The sequence below is a fragment of the Stegodyphus dumicola genome, chromosome X1 (assembly GCF_044657685.1).
Source record: "Stegodyphus dumicola isolate Sdum_Otavi_A_Nest chromosome X1, ASM4465768v1".
Taxonomy (NCBI): domain Eukaryota; kingdom Metazoa; phylum Arthropoda; class Arachnida; order Araneae; family Eresidae; genus Stegodyphus; species Stegodyphus dumicola.
This window is the reverse complement of record NC_140780.1, coordinates 64076802-64088847: the sequence shown is the minus strand read 5'-3', so window position 1 is coordinate 64088847 and position 12046 is coordinate 64076802. Positions and strand designations below refer to the sequence as shown.

Genomic DNA, 12046 nt, shown 5'->3' with positions numbered 1-12046 from the left:
GCAAGAGTTTTTTATGTTGATGTGCTAAAGACGATTGTACGCGGAAATTGGAAAGCATCTTGTGAAGCAGCACAAAAATCAGTACTGCGCCGCGTATGCGCGCATCTAAAATAGAACTCTAGTCAGCATCATTTCTGAAACTTGATTTGTGTAATTAAAACTTCAAGCTGTTTTTAGGAAGGAATAAAATAAAGTTTGGTCTGCAATTTTAAAATTATTCTCATTTTATTTGGGAAGATTGTTGGAGGAAGATATAAAAATTTCCTATTCCATCCTGTGATATAGACTTAAAACAAAACATTATTTTTAAACTAATAGACTGGTAAAAAAGACTCTTTGATGAAAAATCTTCTCAAGCTGACAATCGATTTTAAATTTTATGTATCTACCATGCGATATTAAGCTTTAGAAAAGGGCCTATATATCTGCATGGCTAAATGTAGCAGCTGTCACTAAAAAATCAGACAAATTAGTCGATTTAAACAAATTTTAAATCATACATGGACTAAAAATTTCAGTACAAATTTTCTTTAATTAGAGGTTAAGCAAGAGGTTTACTACTTTCTGAATATGACTTAATGTATTAAAATTATCCCCTGAATACATTTTTGAAAAATAAATAAATAAAATGTGCAGACAATTATTATGGATTTTCCGAATATTTTATATTAAATATAATAAATTAAATTATTGAAATTAAAAGGTGTATATACAAATAAAAAATGTAATACTATAAAGAAAGTGAAAAATACAAATCAAATATGAAGCATTATTGACAGCTTATTATTGTAGTAATAACAAGATCTGGTCTTCTTAGATTTATCCTAAAACAAATGATTTTATCCTAAAACAAAAACAAAAAACAAAAAAATAGTTTAATAAACTTTTTATCATTAAAATATAATTGTTCACCGCTGTCTGAGTGGTTAAAACGTGCGAAACGTGTGGCTGCTCAGGTGCTTTTGTAGTTTCCCTGATGTATAGTGAATACGAGCCGGCATTCCTTGTGAAGAAGGAGGCATACCTTCCTTTAAACAGACATTTCGTCCTTCCTTTCCTTTCTTGCTTCAAGCCCTCAAACGAAAAGATAATTAAAAATTTCAAAGCATTTATTACTGAAAATATTTATTTTGATTTCTTAACGAGTTGTAGATTTCAGAGATGAAAGTAAAATTATTGAAAATACATGTAATTTTCAGCTTTCTTCTAAATAAAATTTTAAAAAATTGCAAATAGAAATTTCCCTGAGTATTACAAATTGCGAAAATTTTGATCAATACAGAAAATATCAGAATCTTACAAGTTTATGAAAATTTTTTATAGTGGAATATCCTTCCAAAATATCGAAGTTGAGAATGAATTGTTTTTAGCATGACAGTTAGAGTAGCCTTTTAAGAAAGAAAATTTAATAAACCGAAACTAATCAAAATTTTATCACTGATTAGTGATGTACCATTAACAACATTTTTAGTAGTAGCATTAGGTTAAAAATTAAATTCTAAGACCATTTATTTTTATGACGATATGAAAAAAATATCTTCCACCGAAAAAAAATTATTACTAGCAATCAGCTACACTTATATGAATTTATATTTTTATTATATGAAACAACTAAAATTATAAATCTGTAGGTATACTTCTTATAATAATTTGCATTTAATAACGGAAATAAAATTTGTAAATTATATGCAGTTCCCTTCAAATTGATTTACGTCTAAATTAATAATTTTGCAATAAATGTTTTAACTCTTTTTAATTACATTTTTTATTTTAACAGTTAACAACAGAACCCCCCCCCAAAAAAAAATCCGTTCTCTTTTCAAACTTGAATTCTAAGTTTAATGATTTAATAGTCTGAATAATTACTTTTATATTGGCGTGTAGACAAGCGTAAATGATGCGTGAAAAGGTAATTTTGTCTTCACTTTCTTTCGGTTTTGACCCGTTTCCGTCCCCCCCCCCAAATGCGAAGATTCTATATATCTGTCAGTCCTCCTCCCCATTTTTACTGCAATAAGGAAAATAGTCATTTGTGTGCATTTCCTGCAAAGCGAATCGGAGAAGGCATTATCCAGGCAACCATGACCTTGACTAGTGCAAAAACAAATAGCTAAAAGATAGCTGTGGCGTTTATTATCGTTCAAATCGTTGGATGAAAAACTTTCATTTTTTCCCGCAATGTAATTAAGAAACATTAAATATTAATACTAAAATTTCCCTGTTACACAATTTCCTGTTATGTAATCCATTAATAGTTTTCGCTTACATTTTAAGGTATAATAAATAATCTTTAATTCCTGACAGAATTAAGAAATGCGAACTACACTTCATTAATTCCTGAATTTCTTCAACTCAAATGTAATTTCCGGAATGCCAAAATTTATCACTGCGAGAATGCAGGGAATGAATTGTTTTTAGCATGACACAGAACTAGAGACGTTCCTTTTGCCGCCCAACCGGTATAGTGGTTAGCGTCGCTGACCACCATGACGAAGGACCCAGGTTCGAATCCCGTAGAAGGCATGGATGTTTGTAAATGTATAATGTCCGTGCGGCAAGGAGGCACTCTAAATATGCAGCGAGCCGAAAGTCCTCTCGAGAGGTTGGAGGGAGGTTTTTGGTTGGGGTCCCCTCGGACCCGATTCCCTCTTCGGGGTGCTCTCCATCAAAATTATTACATACATTAGTGTACATAAATATACATTAGTGTACCTATTAAATATTTGACTGTACAGTACAAACTGTAAGGGAATCTCTGTTAAAGAAACTCATTTTTTTTTTTTTTTTTTTCCTCAGTAGAAAAATTTGTAAATGCCTTAAAAAGTTAACAACGAATAAAGAAGTAAAAACTTAATTCATGAATGTACCCATAATTTATGTATATGTTCATTATTAAGGTCCATCATTTAGCTCAGAATAGTATCTTTATATGACTATTAGTATTTTATGTACAGAATTCTACTAACATGAAATTATATAATAGTAATTTATTACCAGTTGAATGAAAAGATTTGTTTAATTTTAAATAATATTTTTTTCATGTAATCTTCTAGCATATACACTATAATATGAATACTAATTACTAATTTAAATTATGTGTATTAATAGCAGCTTAGTTATTATACAAAAATATGTCTATTAAATATTTGAATAATCAAGTATAATACCTACGTAGAATCAGCATAAATGTATATTTGTTCTTATTGGTTTAAGTTGTTAAGTCGTTTAAGTTGTTTTTGTTGATTCAAGTTTTTATGTTTTTAAAATATAAAATCAGTAACGTAAAGTCAGTGTAGCAAATTTAAATTACACCACAACTCTTAAGTACAAAAACTCATGCTTTTATTTATTTATTTATTTATTCTGTTTTTAACGAAGTCGCAAAAAAAATCAGTGAGAACTTTCAGTGCATTTACATTATTTAATAACAATCGAGATTATACGCATTGAATTTTATAAATTATATATAAAAATTGTATGAGTGCATATGCTGAAAATTTTTACCTGTAATTTCTTTGAATAAATTTAAATGCATATTAATAGTTTTTTGGTTAAAACGTTATAGTGTCAGGCATATAAAATCTAGACATTTAGCATAATATAGGATTTAGGCCGATTAAAATAACTTTTCATAAAATGAAATTTTAAAAGTATTTTCAAACAACGTACCGAAATCGCGACTAACATCGGACTGTTTATAACGAAAACGTAACTTCAAGAGCGCTGACGTCATCAAACAGTAGAGTGGCATGATAAGTTGTTGTTGGCCACGTTCAAGTATGATAGGATTGCTTAAAACATATGTAATGTTTAGAAAGCTATAGAAAGGCACATCTGTTGGTAATGCATATGAAACCCAGATCGAAAAAGAATCAAAAGCCTTAAAACTTACGAAAAATAACCTCGAAAGTATTCGCAAGAAGAAAAATTCTTGCTTTAAGTTTGTGCCTAAAGCTTTCAAGCTAATTTCAAAGCCTTTTACTCGAAATTTAACATGATAACAAATTAATTTAAATTAATAGAGGCCAAAATTAGGTCAAGGAGCAGTTGCTGAGCAGTAAAACTTTTACTCACGTACCTTAAAACGTGAGGTCATTTTAAGCTAAACAACGAGCAATGTTTTTTAATTCAGTTTTTCTTTCCTCTGACCTGATTCTAATAGGCACTTTTTCCATTCCAGACCTGGAATTGAATGGGAAAGACTTCGAATTATATGAAGACATTTGTAAAGCTCAAGTTACTACAAACTCGGAAATTCAAACACGTTTTACAAATCTTTGGAAAGACTATCATACTTTGTTTGGTTATAATAAATATCATTATTATAAAAAATTAAAAAAGCGAGAAACTTAGAAGTTACGAATCTGATTTAAAAATTGTTTCCAAACCGTGCTTTAAAATAATTCAACTATCAAGAATTTTTTTTAACACAGACCAAAAGTAAGTGAAAACACCTGACATATCAATGATTTAATGCTATTAACCTTACACGTTTCTAATTTAATGCTTTCAGGCTCCTCATTTCAAACAAACAATGAGAAATACTCAAACGTGAGAAAGTACTGAAACAATGAGAGAAATATATTAAGAATTTAGCCATAAATGTCTAATAACGTTTCTCAAAAGTATAAAATTTTATAAAACAAAAACATTACAAGAATCAAAACGAATCGTATTTATTTTATAATTACCTTGTATTGGGGAAATCAGTATTACCTTAGCCTAAATTTATATTTCTCCTTCCCCCACCGAGTTTATAATCTCGGTTGATAATCGTCTCTTTCAATATCTTATTTCACGTATAATGTAGTTATGAATCAGCTCTCTTACAGTTCCTTCTAAAGCAAGTTGCTTTTGTTTTGTACATGTCTTTGTTATTTGAATAACCTAATTAATTATAAATCCCCATTTACTGAACGTTGAAAATTTCATGAAATTAAAAATGTTCTGGAAATTTTGAATTTTTTTTCGCTGTAGTGTTTTCGAATATTTGCATACAAAGTGCATCTTTGAAGTTATAAGGTTGTATAGTAATTGATGCGCTGATATGGAGCAAATATCATTTCACGGCAAGTACAAATTATAGACAGTAACAATGGCATCTTAATACTGTACAAAAAAGACATCCTGAAACGGAAATTTTTCATTCGGAAACTGCTTTTACTCGTGCCTTTTTTATACTGAATATCGAGTTATGCTTCCCGTAAGAAAAAACTCATACCAACACGTCTCAGAATTCGATCGTAAAAAAAAAAAGTAGCTCTCCGGGATTGCAGATTACCGAACCTTGCAATGACTGCTTGCTTTAGTCCCGATCCAATCACTGGAATGTGAATTTGCAGTTGGTGGGTTCAAAAGACTACCACAAAGCTACAAATATAACTGAGAAACACAGCTCACTTGATAATTCTTTCGTCAGCTCCTTCCGAAGACGAAGGAATCGCGAACTACTATTTATTATGTACTAACACTATGAGCGCCATGTCAGTCACCATGTCAGGGACACTATATTTTCCGTACGAACAACGTCATTTATCGGCGACTGACAATATTCACTGACGATATATTATGTAAAAAATCATATGCACCTATCAAATTCAACACAGATCTCCGGCCGCCAGCATATCAGTAAAAATGGCTGTCGTAGACTAAACGGAAAGGAAGATTAAACAGGCTTTGGTGCTTAACGTGTTAATTATTATTTAACGTTCATCGATATTTTTGTGTACTTAACGTGTTAATTATTATTTAACGTTCATCGATATTTTTGTTTTACTTTTGTATTAATTTACGTTTGGTTCAATTATTTTGTTTTCTAAGTTTTTGCTTCGATTGCTTTTAATCTGTGTCTTCCTGTTAGTTTACTACTATTGGCTGATTACAATCCTGTATATTTTATCGCTTTGTTCGGTAATATGCTACCATAGCTATCGCTAATTACAATAGCCACGTCTAAGTGACCAATTTCAATTCAGGCCCATCTTTTACACTGGTCACTGATATGCATGACAATGTGTTATTCACAATCCTCTTGAGCCACAGCTAAAGGTGCCGTCATTTTTAGAAAATTCTGAAGGAAGGTGGGAGTGACTGAGATGTTCTTTCTCAGAATTACTGCAAGATCAAATAAGTATTCGGCAATGCTTTTATTTCCTTAAATTTATCCTTAAATGTAGAGAGGATCTTAAATTCGAAAACTGCTTATTTAGAGTAAATACGGAATTTAAAATTTATTTGCTTGACTGATGTCTGCTTTTTAACTGAATATTAAAAAGAGCAAAAGCGGGTTTTTTTTTTTTTTTAACTATTTTTAATATGCTAATAATGCTTTTCATTGCCTTTCGAATAAACAAAATCTGCCCACAAAATATTTAACATATATTTAACAGAACTAAATAAATAGATTTTTTTTCTTTAAAAACAAACTTGAATTTATAGTGTATTCTTATGATTTGCTGTACTTGAATAATAGAGTAACTTAGCGATAAAATTACCACATAGTTTTTTGACTTCATGTAATTGCATTATGTTCATGTAATTACGCATTTTTACTCTTAATGAGAATAAACAGTACTTTTTGTTGAACTAAACTAATGAATATACCGTTTTTCTTCGAAAAGAGGAACTACTTGCAATTTATCCGCTATAATTTGCATAAATATTTCTATAATTTTTTAATCAAGTAAAACAGACTTCTTTACACTTATTTTTAACAATGAAAACAGTACCTCAATTATTCCATTTTAAGTAAGTATTAAAAAGCAAAGTAATTAACCTGGTGTAAGGAAAAATATTAAACTTAAAATTTAGCTACATATAATTTTTTTTTTTTTTTTTTTTTTTTTTTTACAATTGAAAATACGAATAAATTTTAATAATTTTCTCCTGATGTACCTTGCATTTTATTGAAATCGGGATGTATATTACAGATGAAAGAAATGGTTTATTGCTTCGCAAGTTTGAAATCTGTCTATTCGTTTTGCATAAGTGGATTATTAAAATATCTTCTCTGTCTACACGTCGGAACTAGCAACTTAGCAATCTGAAGTGGAATTTTAAGTTCGTATTGAAGATATTTAAACATTCGTAATAAAGGTTCTAAAAGTACTTATTAAATATCAGTTGTCATCCTTTCCTCCAAAAAATCTTGTTTTCTTTTGTTCATTAGTGTTATCGGATAATGCTTATGCTTTAGTTTATCTCAGCTGAGATTGCAAAATGTTTAAATATTAGTCACAGGCAGTGGAATTAATGTTAATAATGAAAGTTCAGTGTTAAAGAGATCAATGTATCTCTTTTACACTGAACTTTCATTTCACCACTCGCGATAGAAATATTATCACTTCAAAAGGCTTTCCTGGCTCTCTCGCCGCGAAGAAAAGAGAACACTATATTGCCTTAGATCATAATAAACTAATTTATAGGAACTGGAAAAAGAATGTTTGCTGCTGGTGTCACCGATAAGGATTTAATTGAAGAAGTCTTATTGTCTGTCCTATGTCCTTCGTTCAACCGATCACACAGAGTAGCCCGATAAATTTGAGTTAAACAGGACGTCACAACACTAAGATCAGCAGAGGTCAGCATTGTTCAGTGAAGCGACTATTATCACTTCACAATGACTTACGTTTAAATGATATGAATGGGAGAAAAACGGAGGTCACTTAGAGGAACGAAAGGTCACATAGAGAATTTGATATTTATTAATGACTACAACGTAACTTAAAATATCCTTGGGTCTGCGAAAAGTTTTATTTGCTTTTTAATATAAAAGATAATTATTAGGAAATAAATATGAGTTATAGCATGTTAATGCGACAATTGGGCCTAAAGAATTTTTTATTTTTTTTGCTTTTATGTTTCACGCAGGGAAAAAATTGGTTACAAAATTGATTTATCCTGACAGAATTCCAGTGTTTTACCTCCTAATGTGTAATAGTTGCAATTTCATTTCGAATGCAGTCGCTCTCTAACTTAATTTTTTTTTACAACACCATTTTGAAGTTTTCTTTGCTCTTCGATCATACCTTGCTGTTTTCGTTTTCGAAGACAGTATAAAAATTTTAAATTGAAATTTTGAAAGATTTAGAAACAGTAAGAAAACTTGAAGCCCCTTGAGAAAACGTCAGATACATAAATGCTGAGAACGTTCCTCCAAATATGATGTTGCCAGATTAATAGTTTTCCTAAGGAAGTGCAAAAGTCGCACTGCTCTCATACAGAGACAGCATTATTATATGATGTGAAAAAGCAAGTTCGTTTTAGTAAGTATTATTAAAACTGTTGGATATTAGTGATATAGCTTATAAGGTATTTCTCCCGCCTTCCTGGTGCAGTGGTCAGCACATTGAGTCGGTATTTCAGAGGTCCGTGGTTCGATTCCCGGAATAGGCGTTGCTAATTTTTCAATCTCCCTTGCTTCCAAAAAAATCCTAATGTCTCTACAGTGGCGCCCGAACCAAAAGGGTGTTGGATGAGGACTCACCACACCCAGGATTTGGCGATTGGGTCGCCTAAAAACCACAGTCGCCCTTTAGAAGGAGGAGTATATAAGGTATTTCTCCCGTCTTCCTAGCGTGCCTTCGTGGTGTAGCGGTATTTCCTGAGCCGGTATTTCACAGGTCCGTGGTTCGATTCCCGGCGAAAGCGTTGCTAATTTTTCAATCTCTCTTGCTTCCTAAAAATCCTAATGTCTCTACAAGCTTTTCATCATTCCAAGGGTACTACGCACGATTGGTTGGTTTTGGTTTATTCGATTACCGCAAAACACTCGAGGGCTATCTGCCTAAGGGGAGGGATGTCTTCGCGGAAGATCTTCGCGGAAGAAGAAGGGAAAATGGCTCGTATACACGTTACACATGGGGAAAAACACGAAATCGCCCATGCAGCCAGCCCGTTCGCGGGATTCGAACCTCGGACCAGAACTACCAATGTTTAGCGACTATACCGCTTTGCCGCTGGTGGGCCTTACGCATGATTGGCATTAATCATGTTTATATAACACAATTTATACAATGTATTATATATTTCACATTATATGTACTGATTATCTGCGCATGTTAATGATTTTTTTTTTTTTTCTTTTTACTTGACAGATCCTTTTCTGTACCTTGAACACCCACAAAGTGGATATGTCAAAGTTATTAGGAGGTCAAATAGGTTTGGATGATTTCATCTTTGTACATCGCAAAGGCCAAGCAAAAGAAGTCGAAATCACAAAGAATGAAGATGCATTGGGGCTTACTATCACAGACAATGGTGCTGGATATGCCTTTATAAAACGAGTGAAAGAAGGCAGCCTAATACATGGACTAGGATACATACAGGTAAAAGAGAAAAAAAAAAAAAAAAAAAAAAAAAAAAAAAAAACCCACTTTCTTCTGAAATAAAATAAAATTGATTCGGAGATTATTTAGTAATATAGGTTTCCGCATGCATAATTAAAATAGAAGATTACGATTCAATCAGAGTATTAAACGAAAGCCAACAGAGAGTATTCAGGAATCATTACAATTTTATAGACAGTAAATATGATGATACAATGGTTGGACTGATGCTGACATGCTTGGGTTAACTGATTTTTACTTTGTGCACGCATTTCAATTTAAGATGTACATTAAGTATACAGAATCTACATTTTACCGCATGGTTAAAGAAGCCAGTGACACCAAAGACTGAAGAAAGAGACCATCTCGTCTGGGTTTGCAGTTTAAGAAGCTAATAATTCTAATATAAGTTATATTTTAGTTTAGCAATATTAATCTTGTCCTTAATAGCTTAATTAAATGAGTCCTTAATAGCTTTGTTCACATTTTAAATTCGTTATATATATATATATATATATATATATATATATATATAAACTTTACTTCTGTTTATAATAACATCTGTATGTTATGGTGTATTTCATACTGTGCTGGTATTGCCCAAGTTGTCGATCAGCGTAGCGTATGTTTCAACTCTTAGTTTCATGTTCTTGCACATGTCAAAGGATGAAACAAATTACCACCATATTTATTTATTTATTTATTTGCAACGTAAATTTAATTCCTTGATCATTTTAATGCATTATCTGGCAGCATAATGCAATTAAAAGTTTAATCACGTGAAACTTATAAATGCAGTAATTGCAGTTATGTCGTTCAGGCTTCCTTTCATTTCAGTCAGTTTAATTAAAATAATTACTCCCGGAAATAGCTATTCAAGAAAAATAATCACCGCTTAGTGAACTCTTGTATATAAAAACAGTGATTTTCGCATGTCCCATTCTTGTTCTCTTTGCATTCTTTTTCTTTGGTATTTGTGATTTGTTGTTTTTAACTGTTTTGTTTGTAAGTGCTCCTTAGTTGTGGTAGGACTTTACATTTCAGTTGACTTTTATATTCAATTTTCTTTATTAAATAATGGCTCTAAAGCTCAAGCCAACCAAGTAACGTTTGATAAGAAGGCACTAGTCACTCTTCTTCACATCCTTCCTCTGTCATCTATTCCGAAAAACCTTTAGTTCCAGACTTAACTGCGTTATGTATCATCATGAACTTATTTTTATTGAGCCGATTGGTTTGGTTTATTTAATTATGGCAAAGCACACTAGGGCTATCTGCCTAAGGAGCGGGATGCCTTCGTGGAGGTGTGTGTGTGTGTATTTAATTATGGCAAAGCACACTAGGGCTATCTGCCTAAGAGGAGGGATGCCTTTCGTGGAGGACTTTCTAAGGGAAACTGGCTCGTATACACGTCACACATGGGGAAAACCACGAAAACGCCCATGCAGCCAGCCCGTTCGCGCGATTCGAACCTCAGACTGAAATACCAATGTTCAGCGACTTTACCGCTCGGCCGCTGGTGGGCCTTATTGAGCCGAATTCGACGTGCTTCGAGCTATATTCGAAACTAAATCATTAGGTTTAAAGTTTATGCACTGTCGTTAGAGACTTGAAATAAATGGCTATTCGAATAAGAAAAAGGTGGACATCTTCGTCCGCGTTGCGAAAGACGGCATATGTGGGGAAAAATAAAACACCCTTCAGATCTTAATCACCTAACGTGCGACCATACATTCTGTGATAAATGCTTGTTTCGATATGTCCTGCCACCTCTTGGTTTTCCACTAGTTTTAAAACGCCCTGTTCACGAACAAATAAATGATAATATAAGCGTGTCAACATAGCTCTGTGATATTTATACTTGATATATTTTTATGGAAGAAGATCAATATTTTCTTTGCAGTTCGAGTCCACTAGTCACATTTTCCCATACTTTCATTATTTAAGGTTGATTTTATAGAAAGTAGAATTTTCGTAATATTTCGTTGCAAGACTGGATTAAAAAAGTGCTTCCCGTTTAAAATATCCAGCATCTCTGTCATCTTCTGTTGAAGAAACATAAAAAAATTCTAGGCAATGTATACCGAAACCGGTTAAATTAAATGCATCGCGTAAATGGAAGTCAAGTCTCGCGTGAATGAAATCTGTTAAATGAAGCCCGTTAATAAACTTCAAAGTCATGAACAAATTTTGGATTTCCTTTCAAATGCCAATGAACTGGTAGTAAAACAATTTTTAGATAATAGGTGCTAAAAGTAATAGTTGTTAATCTTAAAACCAAATCATCGGAATAGGTGCTTAAATTGGAAGCATATGATGGAAGGCAGAGCATACCTCTGCTCCATGGATAGAACAAATAAGCCACAGGTTACGCTACATGCACCTAAGCATTGTCTTACTGAATGAAGGGAGAATTATGTAAAAAATATTGTCACTTCATTCCCACCGCACACAAAGAGATACGATACGATATGCATTATGATAACGCCACCAGAGTCGTTAGATGTAAATCACTTCAATCTTCACATTAGGGTTTTGATGAGCTTTTTATGACTGCGATGATTCTTGGTGATGTTACTTGTTTTATTGGAGTTCTAGTTTTGGCTTCCACTATGCTATATATATATATATATACGTCGTGATAAAAAGGATAGAATTTCGGGTGAGTTGGTGGTTCAAAGTTATGCAGCTTGGATGTTCTTGAAAGACGGATAATGGAG

At 32.4% G+C, this 12046-nt stretch overlaps 1 protein-coding gene across 1 annotated transcript in view; it reads left to right on the top strand.

Moving 5' to 3' along the window:
- Nucleotides 1–12046, top strand: part of kermit (PDZ domain-containing protein GIPC-like protein kermit) — a 122488-nt gene that overhangs the window by 87312 nt on the left and 23130 nt on the right. The window contains exon 2 of the mRNA XM_035361308.2: nucleotides 9096–9326. Coding sequence (XP_035217199.1) covers nucleotides 9096–9326 — 231 coding nt within the window. The remainder of the gene's footprint in view (nucleotides 1–9095; nucleotides 9327–12046) is intronic.